The sequence below is a fragment of the Xiphophorus maculatus genome, chromosome 16, assembly GCF_002775205.1.
Source record: "Xiphophorus maculatus strain JP 163 A chromosome 16, X_maculatus-5.0-male, whole genome shotgun sequence".
Classification (NCBI taxonomy): Eukaryota; Metazoa; Chordata; class Actinopteri; order Cyprinodontiformes; family Poeciliidae; genus Xiphophorus; species Xiphophorus maculatus.
This window is the reverse complement of record NC_036458.1, coordinates 23,709,821-23,727,621: the sequence shown is the minus strand read 5'-3', so window position 1 is coordinate 23,727,621 and position 17,801 is coordinate 23,709,821. Positions and strand designations below refer to the sequence as shown.

At 40.3% G+C, this 17,801-nt stretch overlaps 1 protein-coding gene across 2 annotated transcripts; it reads right to left on the bottom strand.

The window, feature by feature from the left end:
• Nucleotides 1-601: 601 nt before the first annotated feature.
• Nucleotides 602-16,749, bottom strand: glyr1 (glyoxylate reductase 1 homolog). 2 transcript variants are annotated; one of them, XM_014474919.2, is made up of 16 exons: nt 16,662-16,748; nt 13,780-13,816; nt 13,612-13,691; nt 13,389-13,527; nt 12,328-12,438; nt 11,180-11,263; nt 10,060-10,113; nt 9,241-9,291; nt 9,087-9,160; nt 8,882-8,981; nt 7,997-8,107; nt 5,283-5,384; nt 5,021-5,183; nt 4,330-4,509; nt 4,063-4,187; nt 602-3,163 (listed from the first exon to the last, which is right to left on the bottom strand). In XM_014474919.2, the coding sequence occupies exons 1-16, from the start codon at nt 16,697-16,699 to the stop codon at nt 3,089-3,091; spliced, it is 1,524 nt and encodes a 507-aa protein (XP_014330405.1). In that variant the 5' UTR covers nt 16,700-16,748; the 3' UTR covers nt 602-3,088. The 2 variants fall into 2 exon arrangements, with proteins under 2 accessions (XP_014330405.1, XP_005815063.1); XM_005815006.2 differs by lacking the exon at nt 11,180-11,263 and having other exon boundaries at nt 3,076-3,163; nt 16,662-16,749.
• Nucleotides 16,750-17,801: the final 1,052 nt, after the last annotated feature.

The following is a 17,801-nucleotide window of genomic DNA, read 5'->3' as shown; positions in this document are numbered from 1 at the left end:
AAGCAAACGGTCTCCATGACAACGTTAACTGGCGCAAATCTGTTCATACGTCAGTTTGAACTATAGCAATTTCCTATTAGTGTGTCTTCCTAAAAACAACTCCTGATTAGTGAGCAATTATTCTTTTTCTTTCTCCAACTTCTTTTTTAATATTCCAAAATTACATGTTTTTTTTTTTTTTTTTTTTAAAAAGAAACAAAAAAAAAAACAGCAGCAACACATAAAAAATGGTTCAAAAAATTGAACCACTGGAGTACTGCTTATTCAGTTCTGTAATTTGGCAGTTTACTGCTGTCCAGGATTCAGGAGTGTGGGACGACACGGAGGAGGAACAACAATCAATTGTTGTCTCCTAAAAATGTCAGAAGGTTTCCGAAAACAGACATTTTGCAAAACTTGTATCTCCATTTTAAAGTCCAAAAGGGTGTTTATTGAAAAGTTAAAACAAATTTACAGTATATATTTACCAATGTCAATGACCTTTTGAAGAGAGACATTTTGTTTTTAGTTGCACCAAATCAACAACCTGTTTAAATAATGTGCCGGCAATCCTTGTGAATTTTAATGCAAAAACATACAATACAAACAGAAAGCAAATCAATCTGCATCAGTAATCAGGAGAGGATTTATTAAACAGCACAAAATTCTTGGTATTTCTACATGTACACAAAATCATAAATAACCCCAAAACCAAACGGTCACCCTCTCTGTACTGATGGGATCCAGATCCTTATGATTTCAATGCAATAAGCCAGACTGTAGGAGCCACATATTTATAAACCATTTACAGTTGAACGAAACCACCTACAGTATCGAGAGATAGAAGAAGTTAGTCGTTCTGCAGAGTAGTTGTCATTAATTCTGGATATTGTAAATACAAAAAGGAACCCTATGTAGTTTCATGTGCTATTTACAACTGTCTTCTAAAAACAAGCTTTCCACCCTCACAAGTGTCTGGAAAAAAACAAAAAACCTTTACCATGGCAAACGGGTGTTTTTTTTTTTTTTTTTCCTTTTCCAAAATATAAATTTTCTACACAACTAAAGAGTTCTATTTGAAGAGAAACCAATTCATTTCTACTTTCCACTGGAGAAGGTAGACAAAGAAAAACACTGCGGTCTTCTGGTGGCCAATCAGGGAGCTCATTCATTTCATACAAACCAACAGAAGCAGGACCGCTTGCTTCTCGTACCTACTGTTAAAATCACTCTCGTTTTTGCATCAATATATTTGGTTATTTTTATATATTTTATCTACGATCGGTGAGCCGTTTGTGGTCATCCAGCGACAGCACCCTCCACATCTTCGGACTCGGGTGAATCTTATTATGAAGCATTATCTCATAAATTCATCTCTCACTGGGAGCATTTAGTCCAGTAAATATTTGTATACCTCACTTCAACACTAGGTTCTGTTGTCTCTTCCATTTTTGAAGAGTGACTAAAAGTACAGAATCCCTAGAGGGACACTGTGGGAAAAAATACAAATTCTCATGCGCACCAGATAGATTTTTTTCTCCCCTCCAATGTCCCTTCAGGGATTCTGTTTAAAAAAAAAAAGAGAAGAGAAATCAAAAACATTTAAAAGACACAAAACACTCATTAGCTACTAAAAAGGTCGCTTTAAATAAATCTAAATTTAAAAACGGGTTCTGATATATTGTTGAGGGTGAGAGGAAACAACTAAAAGAAACGTCTTCACAGGAGATTTTTGCCCCCCTCCAATAAATAACAATTGTGCTGAAATCAAAAGTCAAGTTTTCCTCCAATTACTGCAAAAAAAAAAAAAAAAAAAAAAAAAAGCTTCTGGTAAATGCAGAGAGTGCTGCATTTCCATGCTGGAGATCACCAATTATTAAAATAATATTAATAGAGTGCAGAAGAGAAGGGCTGGTGACGTGGACAATGAACATGAGAGCTCAACGGGCTGTGGAGCGAATCGGATCGTTTTCACCGTTATTCGTCACATTTCAAACGCATGAGGCAGAGTTTATGTGACATGACAACGCGGTGGATCTTTGTTTGTTTTATTTGTTCATTTGTGTAAAGGAGGAAATCACCGGAAAGTGAGCGGTTTGTTTCACCCTTCATTAGCCACCCAAGGCAGGGAAGTACAGATACGTAACAAGCCACCTGATGGAGGCCGACTGTGTAACAGTTTATGTTCCACCAAAAACGTCAGCACAAAACTGAAATAATGAGCTCTTAAATAAGGATTAGCCATCAGTTAGTTGACTTACATCTTTTATAAACTCCCCAATCAAACCATCAACACTGGGACTTCTTATAAGTTTCCTTTATCAATGCAAATAAAAAAACAAAACAGGATTTACCTCCTTTAAAAAGCAGAAACTAAAGACATGAGAACTCGCTGCAAAAGACAAAAAATTATATCATCCGGGAAACTGAAGTTCTGGTGAAAATAGCTTTTACTGCAGTTTAAGGCCTCAACACGTCTGTTACTCTGTCCTTACACATCACATCCACTACCGTATGAAACAAACAGGAAGTAGCCCTGACCCTGCTGCGCCACGGAGACCTACAGAGGAACACAAATAAATACATCTAGGATTGAAATACTTGAAGGGTTTCAGTATTAAGGCAATGCAGTGGCATGTTCTTGGTGGTTTCTGTGATCAATTTAACAGTAAAAGAAAAAAAAGCAAGGGTTTTACTTAAAATACACACATGGGTAAAATGTTTACGTGTGCACAAAACATGACAGCAACACCTCCCGCCACACGGTGGGGCTATACTCCCCTAAAGCTCTCCACTCTGGATTTTATTGACTATTTTTCAAAAAAGGTGTCTGCAAGCTTCAGCAGAACCTCGTTCTGGAACCTTCTTTCAGCAGTTCTTCTTCCCGGTAGAGTCAGTGCAAGACTCGAGGTCGCCGTTTTTGAAAAAGAAAAAGAGAAAAGAAAAAAAAAAAAATCCCAGACTTTCGGGCCGGTGTGGGACGACGCGGGCTGGCACTGGGGCAAAACCAAATAAAACCACTAGAATTTCTAATAAAAACTCATTAGATGACAAAGAAGAGATAAATGATTAAAGACTGCGTGGTCCAGAGGATGGGTCAGCTCTCACTCTAGTGAATGTAGGCTCTGTAGACGGCAGAAATGTCGTTGTCTGACTGGTCCAGTGCTTTAGCCCTCTTGTACACCTGCAGGCGGAACAGAGAAACGGTGACGCACGACCACAAAGAAATAATCGAGTCAACATTTCATTCCCAAAGAGAAGCAAATGTGTACATATGTAAAATATAAATACATAAATTAGAAGAAACTTAGACTAAATCAGCTCAAAAAGTGAAACTCCTATAAAGTTATTCCAGACGGTGATTTATTTCATGTATTTACTTCTGTTCATTTAGATTGTTCTAGCTTACAATGCCTAGAAAAAGTATTCACTCTCTTTGATGTTTTAGCCTTTTATTAGTTTTAAAAATCAATCATTTACTTTTTTGGGGGGAAAAAAAATATAGGGGTTCAAAATAATTATTGTCATATAATCATCAGCCCAACGTTAAGAAATTATGACGTCATTTTTATCGGGCTGATATCATAATTAATAGCACCAATAACATGTTCGGTGGTGCAAGTGTTTTATTTATTTTATTCGTAAAATAAATAAAAGAGTGAAACATCCAGTACTTTCTTCTCGACACTGTAAAGGCAATAAAAGCCCAAAGGTCACTTTCCCAAAAAATTGAATATTACATCATATTACACATATTACATCGGACCTCCAAAAATGATTCTTCGTTTTAAAAGTAGAAATGTTTGACTGTGTACTGAACAATCGGCACCCAGATGCTGCATGAACTTCTGCATGGAGGAGTTCAGCCTTTACTTTTCAATATTCTGATTTTGACATTTCATTTTAGTTCCAATTATCAAAATGACATGAACTAACCTACAAGGAAAAAAAGCCGCTGTTTGAAATGAATATATATACATCAGGAATTTAACGTTTTAAAAAGAAGTAGAGACTTATATTCAAAATAATTTGTCAAAATTAGGATTTTCAACGACATCCTATAATTGAGAGACTCAGCAGTACCTCGTTGGCTGCTGCAGCCATCGGAGTTGGATGGTTGGCCATGTCGCCCATGGAGATGGCTAGCCTCAGGTCCTTCTGAATGTGTTTCAAATAGTAGTCTGGTTTAAAGTTGCCTTGCAGGATATCTGGAAGGAACAGAAACACTGTTGTGCCGTGTCTGTCTGAACATCATACCTGCTTTACAATGTTCATACAAGTTCTTACAGCAGAGCTTGAGACCATAAAAAAAAAAACATTCCAGCTGTCAGTCAGATGAAAGAGACTCACTCTGACACTTCTGGTCTACAAAGGTGCTCGCCATCTGGCCCTGGCACAGGATGTCCAGGAAGGTCTGCTGTGATTGGCCGGTGGCCTGAGCCAGGGTGAGCCCCTCTGCGATGGTGGCCATGAAACTGCCCTGGACCATGTTGAGGATGAGCATCATCCTCGCTGCGTTGCCTGCTTCACCTGGAGACGCAGAGCCACACGGTCTGACCTCACACACCGCAGGATGAACAGCAGCACATCCTGTACAGGAGAACCTGCACTGCGGCGTTCCCCACACCTTTTGGACCTTTTTGTTTGACATTTTGCCACAGCACAACCACATATATGAAGAGTTTTGGGGTTTTATGTGACAGATTAAAATAAAGTAGTGCCTACTTGTCATATGAGAGGAAAACGATTCCTGAAATTCAATGGGGTTTTTTTTTTTCATCCAACCCCTGGAAACACTTTGATCGGAACCAGGTTAGTGATGTTTTGCCACCCTTCACAGCATTTTCCGTGTTTCCTTCTCCTTTTGTATTGCTAATCAATATATAAATCATCAGCGTAGCTTCTGGAGACGAGCCAGATTGTGGTTTTGTTATTTGGCTGCTAATAATATCTGCTTGACACTGCAAGATTTCAAAGCCGTCAGTTGGTAGTGTTGGATGTTAGCTTGGCGCAGGACACCCGTCCGGTGCAGCCTACGTACCGAGGAAGAACGAGGTCTTGCCCATGGCCTGAAAGCAGCTGCTGCAGTCCTCATAAACCGTTCTGTCTCCAGCTGCCAGGATAACCAGCATCCCATCGTTGGAGAGCTGCTGGCTTCCTGCCACCGGAGCCTCCAGGAAGCGGCCGCCCCGTGACGTGATCACCTAGAGTTCCAGCGCACAGAAACAGTGAACGCGTCGTTACGGAGATAACAGCTGCTTCCAGCGTTCCAGATGGACAGTGCGACCTGGTTGCTGGGTTACCTGGGAGAGCTCTGTGATGGTCTCTGGATCTACAGTGGACATCTCTATGTAGCATTTGCCTGGCCTGATTCCCTGGAGAACTCCACTGGGTCCCAACACCAACTGCAACAATCATAGCCCAGCAGAAGAGCCAGGATCACACATTAAGCAGTGGAAAGTCACCAATTCATAAACTTTAGGGGAAAAGAGTTTTAGTTTCTGGCTAGCAACCCTCCTTGACAAGAATACTAAAGAAATATCAACTTTTAGGATGTTTTTTCTTTTACTCAATATTTATTACATGTAGCATAATTGCTACCCCATACCTTCTGATTTTAGTCAGCTAGGAGGTATTAGTGAATTTTTCTGGTTAACAAAAAAATTAAGTCCCATCTATTTTGCTCTTGCTATGGCAGCTTCAGGAGCAAAGCAGCTTGAAAAATCAGAAAGCTGAGCATGTTACATAACATTTAAATAAATAAAAACCTTCAAAATACATAATTTATATGTTATAAAGATTGTAAAACAGATTAGATTTTTGGCACAAAAAATATATATATTTGTTTTTACATTGATTCCCTCCTGCTTTCTTTGGGCCCCTGTTTGAAAAACACTGTTTTAAATCATGGCCGACGTTAAAGCAGCAATATGTAACATACATTTTACATATTAGTTAAAACGATCACCATGTTGTTACAGTAGCTCATCTGCCTTCTTCCTATGGACATGCTGTCATCTGAGCAAACACACAGCTGTCAGAAACAACCAATCAGAGCTATGAGGAGGGTCTTAGTGCTGTTAATGCTCTTATGTACGCCCCTCACTCACTCACTACCCCCTCCTACGTTATATATAGTTTCCACAACATAAGCAAACTAAACAGCTGCTTAGGGCCCCAAGGCCACTTAGGGGCCCCCTCATTGGAGCAGATTTTTTTGTAATAATTTCTATGTCATTATAATATCAAAAACACATAATTTTACTATAAATTGATTTGTTTTTAAAAGAGAGCCCCTGCGGCCACCAGGGGCTCTCAGGGGCCCCTGGTGGCCGCAGTAAGTACCGCACACTTCGCTGGTAACATGAGCTCCTGTGCAATGAGCAGAGTGCATCCAAAACAAGCAAGCAAGCAAAACAATTTCTCAAAAAAGGATTTATCCTTCATTGAGGGAGAAAAGAAAGAGGAAGAATAGAAAAAAGCCAAGATAAAGGTTTGTTTTGATGTGTCTTGGTAATGTAATGTAGAAGATTTGTAAAGCTATAGCTTGATAGCGACCTGGAACGGTTCAGTTCAACATTTATGCAAGAGTCTTTGTGTGAAACTGAGTTTAAACTTTAAATGAGTTGATTCTCATGGTTGGCTCTGAATATTTCTGAGGTATTTTTGGTTTCAAAATGCTGTTTGATAACATTTGATAATAATTAAAACATCTCAATGTTTGACATTGTCTAGCAAAATGTTTTTACATCAGGCTACATACAGTAGCTGCTACATCGATGAGCTGCTCTATGCTGTAGTTGGGGATTTGTTGTTTGCTGCTGAGAAAAATCATTTTGTGGCTAAAAACATTATTTTTACATCAATTTCTAAGTTATGTGAAACTTCTGTTAAAATCATTTGAAGGCTCAGAATCAGTCCAGTACCGGTACCGGTCCACATTCTCAGGGGAGAAAGACTCACCTGGTATGGATTACCTTTTTAGCTATTGGAGTTATGCTTAAGAGAAATTGATTTAATCAAACAATGTTATGAATATGTGTGTAGAGCTGCACCGATTGTAGTTTTCTGGCCGATCCGTGATTATCGATCTTTAAAATGCCTGACCTGCTGATTTTGATTTTGGCTGATATGAATATTTTTTGTCTGAAATGTATTAACATTGTCTTACTGATTATCTTTTATGGGCGGGGCTGTCTATGTGGTGTGCTGATGTATTTGCCTTCTGCCAATTGCATCCTCTCTTTCCCATCAGTTTGTCTAAAAATGTATCATCAATACCAAGAGTTTTGTTTAAAGAGACGATTTGTTTATTTGGAAATGGTTTTGTGTGAAGCACTGGTGGACAGTAGATTAAACTCTCCTCTGTAATGAGGAAGGTAACAGATGCTCAACATGAAAACATGCCAGAAAGTCAGTGAGTTGGCAACATTGGGGTAAATATTGTTAACTGTAAACATTCAGACTTGACCTGGTGGGTCGGTCTGTCAGTCAAACCTCTCACTGTAGAGCAGAAGAGGACAGAGATGATTTATAAACCTTTGCTGATGAACATAAGATCAGGGGATAAGATGGGCTTCATGTGTAAGTATTAGCAGATCACGATCCCCCAAAATTAAAGAAATCGGCGCCCAGAAATCAACTGGTTGATAAATCAGTTGTCCAATAAATATATCTTATTATACATGTATATAATGTAAACAGCACTGCCAGAGATGCAATAAGTTTATAGCAGGTGTGTGAATGATCTAATGATCGGGCTGCTGATTGCAGCCAGTCCACATTATTACCAGAACTAGAGGGCCCCAAAACTATATTTCGCTTAGGGCCCCATGGAGGCTTGGGCCGGCCCTGATGACAGTTTTAACAAATCTGTAAAACACTGATTTTTGTAAAAGTTACGTACTGCAGCTTTAAATCAACATCCTGCTCTGACTGGCTTCCACAGCAGCCGCTTCCAGGAAGTTATTTGAGCATGTTAAGAGTTCAATTACTCTGAAATGAGTGAGATACTCACGTCCCGGGCAGCCTTGGGGTCAGACACACACGAGAAAGTGATGTCACACATGGAGGCCACCTCTGCAGGGGTCCGGCCTAACCTGGCCCCCTCCTGAATGAACAGGTCACACTGAAACACAGCAGAGCAGACGTCAGACCCACTGTCATGCTTTCCAAAGGCGTCTTAGAATATTTGTGTAACACATTGTATAAACAGACAACCTTTATTTCCTCATTCAGACATCAAGTAAGACTAAACCTTTCCTGTTTTAGATCAGATAGTTCTAAGTTTATTTCCACTTACACTTTAAATATATATATATTTTTAGAGAATTTTAATATTTCTTCAGTTTCCATTAATGTCCTCAGTATTTGTAGAATTGCCTTTTATAGTGAACAACTTGGGTCAAATGTTTTTGGGGTTTTTTTCCCCTCAAGACTCTCACAGTAATTTGTTTTGTTGTGATTTTGTCCCATTCCTCCTGATTCGATATATTCCCAACATCCCAATCAGTCATGCAGCAAAACACCCACGCACTGACACAGCTTTTTCTTTCAAAATTACAATGATTGTTACCAGAGGTGGGCGTATCGGTCCAAAATATTGATAATATCGATACAGAGTCGTATCAGTATTGGATCAATACTGGCTTGGTAAGATTGAAACTATAATCTGGCTTTTATGTTGTTTTTAGAGTTCTGTCCTTTTCCTTGCAGAGTGGCCTCTCAGCCCATGTTGGTACAGAACAGGTTTCACTTTGGACAATAACACTGTAACCATCTGCATTTAGGTTCTGATTGTCGTTAAAGAACTGATACATAGATCTATGCATCGACTTTCTGAAAACATTAGAATCGGTTTGACCGGCTTTTGTAGCTTTCACCAACTGTTACATGACACTACCTTTTCTGCAGTGCGATTCCACACAGTGACAACATGGCCCATTTTCAACAAGTTGGAAACGATGCCACTACCCATGAGTCCGAGACCCAGGAAGCCTATCCTGCAGAGGGATGAGCCAGAATGCAAAAAGTCAACTTTGTGGATTAAAATAAAGTTTCCAAATCAAAGCTTTCATTTGGCTTCTAGATTGGAAGTGCCACAGTACCTTTTATCTGTGGGTGTGATACTGCCATTAATAGCTGTGCTGTCTGCTGCTTGGATAGAAGTTGAACCTGTGACCTGCAGAAAAAAAGTCCCTGCTAATGTCACAGTGAAGACTGAGCTTTTTTTTTTTTATTTTAATTTATGCCTTCCTTTACCTCCTCGATGATCTTCAGCCGCTTACTAATCGGTTCCATTGATGAGGCTGGCTGTAGAGAAACATACAAGGATCAGTACACACAAAGATAACGCTAAGCTGGAACGTCAACTTCACAACTGGGTTGTCTAAACTAGTCATGCTTCACATAAAACAACTGAAGACATGTATAACATCATCCACTCTTTATATTTTTAAGGTTGACTCCTTTAGTTATTGATTTTTATGGATTAAGTCTGGAAGAAGCAGGGATTCTGCATAAGTCTTTGATGAAAACAGTCTGAAGCTAACAGCTGATGGGACATCTTGCATAGGTGTGGTGGACCAGGGACACATCGTAGCTGTGTGTGTGTGTGTGTGTGTGTACTTGGTTAGCTATTCTTCTTTGGTCCACTGCTGTCGTTTTTACTAACCTCCTGAAGATCAATTAGCCATATGGGAACCAAAGCTTTATACAATCCTAGTACGGTGGTCCCCATTGGGTCAAAGGTTAGATTTAAAGATATAGTGTGGATGAAGTTTTGGTTAAGGTTCGAAATAGAGGAAGTGTGGCTAGGGTTAAAGAAAATGTCTGGGTTACTCCTAAAATGAGTATGGGTAGAATTACAAACTCGTGTGTGGATGGTATCAGGGGCTGAATACCAAAGTACACTATAGTTTTTGGATTCTTATTGTGAAAAATGTTTAAAAACAAGCTTCATCTTTGTGTTTTCTTCATTCAAATCTCACCAGAAGAACTCAACTTGAAGGGGTGTGAATACTTTTTCAAGGCATAGTAAATAGGTAATGATGTAAAGTGGACTGTGTTGTTTCCTCTTACCTTTTCGGACTGACTGAGCAGGAAGTGATGGAAATGTGGGTCATCCTTGACAGGCTGGAAGGCAAAGAGCTCAGTCAGACGGTGTGTGTGTGTGAGAGCAGAGAAAACACCAAGCGGGGAGGGAGAAAACACAGATTCAAAACGTTCAACCAGAGCAAACCAAGGTGGGGGTTTGGTTAGATCCCAGTTTGTCTCAACTTCTCCAAACCATTCAGAAAAAGTCAAACAAGAGCTGAGAGATTGAAGGTGTGTGTAATAACACGGGCCGGGCCAGGAGACGTTTGGAACGACACATGTCCCTCCAGGTCAGCACTTCCTGTTTCTGATGCTTTGCTCTGCTCCTGCTGTGTGTGGCTGATGATCTTGTCTGTCCACAGCCCTGCCTCATAATGTTATATCTTCCAGGTGTTTTCCACTAAACGGCTTCCCGTTCTTAACTGGTTCTATTTGGAGCAGATTTATGCCATCTATGTTTGATATTTGTGTATGTGTGTGCTGGTTGAGGAAATTCATGTGGGTGTTCATGGAGTTGGAATTGGAGCTTGTTAGGAGCTCTTGGTCCTGGGCCAGCTCTGGTTGGCTGACTCGTTTTGATCATTTTATTTTAGTAATTGATTACTTCCCTGAAGGAAGACTAAAATAAGGCTTTGTGTCAACATGTTCCAAAGAAAATGCTTGTTTTTATTCAGACTGAGCAGAAAGGAGGAGGTGGGCGGATTCTGCCAGTCTGTGTGAACCACTTATTTACTGGTCCAGGAGTTCTTCCCCATTTCATTACACACACACACACCATAAACTGGCCTAATACCCCTTCATCCAGAGAGGTCAACCCTTCTCTTTCCTGGTTCTCTATACCTCCACTTAACGAATCAGGACTTGTCATTTCTAGGCAACCTCAAACCTGAAGCTCTGCTTCTGCAGTCGCTCACCGACCATGTTGTGATCACACACACACACCCAACGAGCAGCATCAGCAGTCAAAGGTGAGCACCAAACAGGTCAGAAGGGAAAGGTCTGCAGTCGTTGGTGATTTAAAGCCAAGGTTAGGGTGAAGCTCAGGTAGAAAAACAGCAAGCAGGGCAGGCTGACAGCAGGGGGAGCCAGGAAGAGGTTCACCTACACTGCTTTCCCATTTGAATCCTGAACCAGGTCCGGCCCCCAGCCTCTCAAGAGCCGACGGCTCGGGGTCAGAGTCAGTTAAGTCCTTAAAGAGGAAAAAGACACATGTTCACCTTTAAAACCAAAGGGGAGGAGGAATCTGTAATGGTCCGTAGCTGCTGAGGAGAGGGGTATATTTTTTTTTTATTTAGAGAGCAATGTTCAGCAGCAGAGAGCTGGTGAAGGTCGGTGTGTGGAGGGAAGGCATCCAGAACCGATGGGACGTCAGGGAACTCATCTGGATCGGAGGAGGACTCTACTCTAAACTCGGCGCATACACCAGGTCCGAGGCTAGCACGGAGACCAGATGCTACAAAGTTTAAAGGTGCAGGATGTAACTTTTACCAAGTCAATTTTTTTTTCCCCCACATATTTGTTAAAACTGTCACCATGTTGTGACAGGATGGTATGAGACAGATAATTGTGAAAAGATTGAGCTCCCTGAGCTACTATTGTCGTCTGCAAAAATGTACAACTCCCGACCAAAAACAAGTAATCAGAGACAAGACGAGGGTCTTAGCACTGTCAATCAACCTCATGTACTCACTGCTAAACGTTTTAACGGCAGAAAAATAATCCGCCATTTCAGGAAAACCATTTTTTCCACTGGCATTGGTGGCAAAGCTAACAAGCTTTAGCATTCACGCTGGCACCTGCTACGAGTTGCTGTAGCGTAGCAGAGAGCAACGGGGGTAGGTGATGAGCAGTACCACATGGAGAGTGATTGACAGCAGTGAGACCCGCCTCCTGGCTATGATTGGTTGCTTCTGACAGATATTTTCACAGATTATTAACAGGTTTTCTGAGCCACATGAAAAGCAGCAGTGGTGGAGGGATGACTTCACATCAATATGTTGTCTTAGTAAAACTATGAAAACATGTCATGGATGATCAGCCACACCCAAGATTGACAGAAAATCATTTTAGAATTATTGAGTATGTTATACAGAAACAAGACAAAAAGCCTGAATTTAAGAAAACAAAAAAATGGACCATAGCTGTAAAATAAAGGCTTATTTTTACCATTTTACATTTTCTGTAAGACTATAGCTTTTAAGCATAAAGCATTTTCTTCACTCGACACCGTTAGCTTTCTGGGGCACCACTGACCTTTTCCGAGGGGTCCTTCAGCGCACTGAGGTCCTCGTCGTCCTCCTCTAGAATTTTCAGTGGCTTGTTGGAGGCTTTTTTTCCTTTAGAGTCGCCTTTGCCCTCAGAGTTCTGCCAGAAACACACACCGTCACGTTCAGCTTACAAACACGTCTGGAGGCCTGAGAAGGCTATTAGTTTTCAATTAGAGTTGCTACAGCGACATAGTCCGGCAAAACAGTGAACAAGTGTTGTCACATCTTACTACTGCGAAAGTGCCTTGAAAAACTTTCCCCTCTCTGAAATAACTCATGTTAGTGACAAAATGTTTTGGATATTTAAAATACCTTCCAGTTCCAGTGTTGAATGTTGTTTTTTTTAATGTATAAAATTAAAGTTTATTAGTCTTTTAAAGGGCAAATGTGCATTATTACGCCAATATCAATATATTACTTAAAACGATCCCGGAATGACATTATGATTTATCGCAATATTTTCTGATACAATTTATTGTCCAGTAAAATTGAGAGGAAAGATGGAAAGGAGGAGGAAAAAGGGGTTTTATATTTTATCTCTTTGAAACAGTCTTTTATTATTAGCAGCATCTTTAGAGAGGTAATATTATCTACTCTAGAATCCCCCTAGTGGTCTGGATGCACAGTGCAAATTTAAATATTAAACAATTAAAAATATTTCAATTCAAATTTAACAAAACTGTCGCCCTCAGAAAATGGTAAAATTCTAGGTCTATGGTTTGTGTTAAAATGCATAAAATGTATATGCATGCACAATTTGATACAAAAACAGGAACCGCCTGTCCCCGTTTAGCAAGTTTTCTGGAGGTAACCCTGATCGTCCAAGTGTTAGCATCAAGTTTCACTGTTTGCACTGGTCAGTGCCATCACATAAAAATCAAATAAAATATATTGAAGTGTGTGATTGTAATATGGAAATCCTGAAACGTTAAAGGGATGCAGATACTTTTGAAAGAGTGTTGTACTTTTGAATGTCAGAACAAAACCATTTCACCCACTAAGACAAGATGCTATGGTTTCCAGTGTCCCTCCTCCCCCCTCCCCTACCTGTTCCTTTCCTTTGGCTTTCTTCAGGTAGTCCTCCACGGCATCAACGGCCTGCTGGAAACGCTTCCCTTTATTAATCTTGATCATCTCCTCTTTGTGGGGGTGGTAGGGCTTCAGCTGTTCCACTTTGATCCAGGCGCTGGTCAGAGAGACAAGAGCTACTGCAGCACATCTGACAGAGAATGTAAAGCATGTGGAAACCAGAGCAGGTCCTCCTACTTACTGGTCTTCGGTTCCAAAGAATTTCACAAAGTGGCATTTCTTGCCCCGGGGCTTTTTCAGGTCCTTGGGGGGACTTACTACCTGAAAGACACACAGTAATACATCTCAGTAAGTAGTGAATGGTGTTGCAGCACTAGTTTGAAGGTAATGTAGAGGAGTTGTCACTCACCTTTCCTGGCCATGGGGGATAACGGCCCAGCTTGCCCCTGAAATAACAACAACAGATATTAGTGGAAATATTCTCTGTGGACCTCAAATGTTTTAAACATTTAAACAAGTTTCTAGATAGGCTGCTGCAGGCCTTGGGCTCAGATTGCACAAAGCGCTGGATACTTACTCCCTAAACTCAACACTTGAAGCTTAATCTCTCCTTAGCAGAGGGATTTACTGAACTCTGATAAACTAGACTCTTTTTGAGGAACCAAGAAAGTCATTAGCCACATAATCAGCATTGGCACAGCAGTATAACCGAAAGATTTATGCTTTGTTGTCACCCCCAAGCTCCACTAGCAGCTAACTATTTTTCCTTTAGTTTTCTTTTGTTTTTCTAAGAGTAAAAATGTTTCATGCCATCAAACAACCCTTAATATGATCTGACTAAACATAAGCTGGATGGGTTACGTTTGGCAGCAATAACATAACATAAGTGTTTGTGATAACTGGTAATAAGCTCAGATTACAGGAACAATTTGTTTAAGTTTGTGTTAGAGGTGCACCGATTGGACTTTACTGGTCAACTGCAGATTACGGATCTTTAAAAACCCTGACCTGCCGATTCTCATTTTGGAAAGTAATTGTTTTTGTCTGAAATGTTGCCAAATGTAGAAAGAAAGTCACTGAGCTAATACCAGTGGGGTGACTGTTGACTGATAACGTGCAGACATGACTTGAAGGAGATTTAAGTCCAGACTTTGACTAGGCCACCCCAAAAAATTCCCTTGGTTTTATTTAGTAAACAAAGTTTCTTTTATTTTATTTTTTTTACTTTAACCAATTCAAGACAAACTCTACAGGCTGATTTTCAGCATTTAAAGGGAGCTGATTAATTGTTCCAAAATTGAAAAAGAAGTGAAATGGGCACCAGCTCTACAGCTTCATGGGCTGATTACTGCCGTCGGGATACAGAAAGGTTTCAGAGGCCCAAACATGATTCTGTCACAGTAACCATAAATATTTAGTTTATTTGATGATCTAATCATTTAGAACTGTTACTGCCTTTGTGCTTTAGGTTGATAGCAAATATCAGAACCCCAGAAAATAAGTCATCTATAATGTTGAAGGAAAAAATAAAAATGTTTTTTCTTTCTATGTCTTTCTCTTTAAGATGCTAATACTCTTTCCGACACTCTGCCTTCAACAGATCATCACAACAATGCTCCTCGTTTCCCTGTCACAGTGATATTTTTTGAAAAGCAACTTTGTTTACAGAGACTTTATGATCCAGTTTAATTATTGTCATTTTGGCTGTTTTATTGACTTTGTATATTTAACATGTTTTCCAGTTTCACTGCTAGATGTTCTATTGAAATTAAACGGGGTTTTTTTTTATCTTTGAGAAGGTGTATTTGCATTAACATGTCATTATTGTTGTAGTAGTTAAAAATGGTCTCACAATTACAGACCATTTTGTCTGTAATTGTTGCGATAGACATTAACTTCTATCGCAATAATTTCTGGGACAATTTATCCGCCAGATAAATTTGTCATGTTAATGTGACGGTAATTATCATCTTAGAAGAAGTGTGAATAGGCAACCATACGTTTGTTTTCATGTTCATGTGCAACACTTGAGGCAACAGTGGTAGGTGTCCAATCTATAACCGGTGGGTTGCCAGTTTGAACCCAAGCTCAGTCATCCTGTCCCTGGGCAAGACATTTCACCCACCTTGCCAGCTGGTGACGTTGGAGAGCCGGTTGCAGCTGCCACAATGTCAATGTAGTGTTAAGCATTTTAGGATTCTTTGGACTTGAGCACTTTACAAGTACAGGCCATTTACAGCCACCATATCATAATATTTTTGTCATGCTTATGCATTTTTGGCCAACATCCGTACATTTATTTTACAGGGTACTGAAAATAAACGCAGAGCAGAGGGGGACACTTCAGGGTTTAAGGTTGTGTACACAGTCAGGAGACGTTACAAGAGTTTTAAGAGCTAACTGTGAATGAATGTGCTGATCCATGGTCTGGGTGGGCCTGGTGTTTCTGTCCCACTGGAAACTGGTCGTCTAGAAACTGTGTTTGCAGAAGTCTGGCCAAAGTCTGACTCTTTCACAAGGCCGTGTCTGCTTTAACTGCCGCTTCACGGGCTTGGCTTGTTCAAATACCCGCACAGCTGCTTAACTTTGTGTTGAAACTGAGAGTCCGCCTAATAATAAGACTTTCCCCGCTAAACGATGCCAGTTTCCCCGGGGCGGAAATGAAGGAACTCGGAGGGCTGAAGGGAGTAAACAGCAGTCCAGCAGTCAATGTTGTCATAGCTTCGGTAGCACGTGACCCACTCTGGCTGCTTGCTCAATGTTTTATCCAAACCAGAGGAAACGTGTCTGTGGCTCTTCACGCCGTTTCCTGCTCTACTGCCTGAAGGTCATTTTACACAAAGAGGCGCATGTAAATAAAACAAGCGCTTGTGCTAAGTTAATAACACGGAAACAGAGCAGGCGCAAGGTCTAACGACATCCGCTACTAGCTATGATGCTAGCACAACTAGCACAACATGTCAACAAGAAGAAACTCATAGTCGAAGCTTTACAGATTCAACCAGCAGTTCGCGATTCCGGAGGACAAAACGACGCGTTGTGACCGAATAAAGTAACTCTGCGAGCTTCACACCCTGTTCCAGTAGTTGTTCCGCTAACAGGGAGCTAGCACAGCTAGCTCTGCTCGGTTAGCAACTTGTTTGGGTTGAACACCAACTAAGCTTCTCCGCTGCGGTAATTCGTCTTAACGCAACCAAAACCTGGCCTTCTCTTAAATTAGCAGCTACAACAGCACACTATGCAGTCTGAGCAGAAAAGGGAGCGCGTAATTGTGTTTAAAGGTCATCTCACCACACCAGATCCCCGATCCTGAGATGCACCGCCGCCATCTTTCAACTTAAATAAAACGTCGCACTGAATGAGAGGAAAAGACGACACACACCCACTAAAGCCTTCCTCCGTGTGTGGGCGTGTAATATCCGCCCCCTGGTCTGACTGCGTTTAGCAAACAGCTTCCACAATCATATTAAATAAGAGCATCAAAAAACCCGGTTTGAAACTGTAATAAACTTTATTATAGACTAAGATCCGAATAAAAGACGCAGTCTAAAATCACAACTATGGTCAAGTTTTTCCCAGTTCCATCATATTTCATGCTTTAAGTGATTATTCTGGTTAACTATTATTAGTATTTTTGGTACATTTTACCAAGAGGAAATAATATTTGATATTTTAAATAGATTGCAAACAAAGAGTCTTAAAGTAATTTAAAAAAAAAAAAAAAAGGCGATAGGTTAATCTCACTCTGGAAAATGTAGAACAGAGTTGTGACCCTCATTTTCATTTTGGGCTACATCAAGATCACAAATGTCCTGAAAGGGCCATTGTTCTGGTAGAATGATAAAACAACCCATTAACACACTGTTACAGTATTGATAAATAGCTGTCTCTGCCTCTAATGAGCTCTTCTTTAAATTAAATAATATTGAACATCCATCCATCCATCCATCCATCCATCCATCCATCCATCTTCTTCCGCTTATCCGAGGTCGGGTCGCGGGGGTAGCAGCTTCAGAAGGGAGGCCCAGACTTCCCTCTCCCCGGCCACTTCTTCCAGCTCTTCCGGGGGAATCCCGAGGCGTTCCCAGGCCAGCCGAGAGATATATTGAACATGTTTTCACATTTATGTAATTTGGCAGTATACAGTAAAAGCTGCTTTGATTAGATTGATGAAATAATATTTAAGCACATAACTGTTATCTTGAAGGTTTTATTTATGTGGCCCTCTAGAGGGCAGTCTTGAGTCTGACACGTATGATATAGAACTTCTTACTTTAATTTTAGAGCAATTATTCAAAAAATAAAATCTCATGTTAATGTTATTTTTTTAAACTAAAATGTCTTGTAATACTATTACTGAATATTGCAGTGACAATATTAATAATAATCAGCTCACACTTTTCGGACTCTTGTCCGTTTCCATCATTACAC

Excerpts from the sequence above, each read along its gene's own strand:
- glyr1 (XM_014474919.2), bottom strand. The coding sequence starts at position 16,699 with ATGGCGGCGGTGCATCTCAGGATCGGGGATCTGGTGTG. Across the intron at positions 13,692-13,779 it reads ATCCCCCATGGCCAGGAAAG|GTAGTAAGTCCCCCCAAGGA; the intron begins GTGAGTGACAAC and ends TGTGTCTTTCAG. Across the intron at positions 5,385-7,996 it reads ACCCCAAGGCTGCCCGGGAC|TTGGTGTTGGGACCCAGTGG; the intron begins GTGAGTATCTCA and ends TGATTGTTGCAG.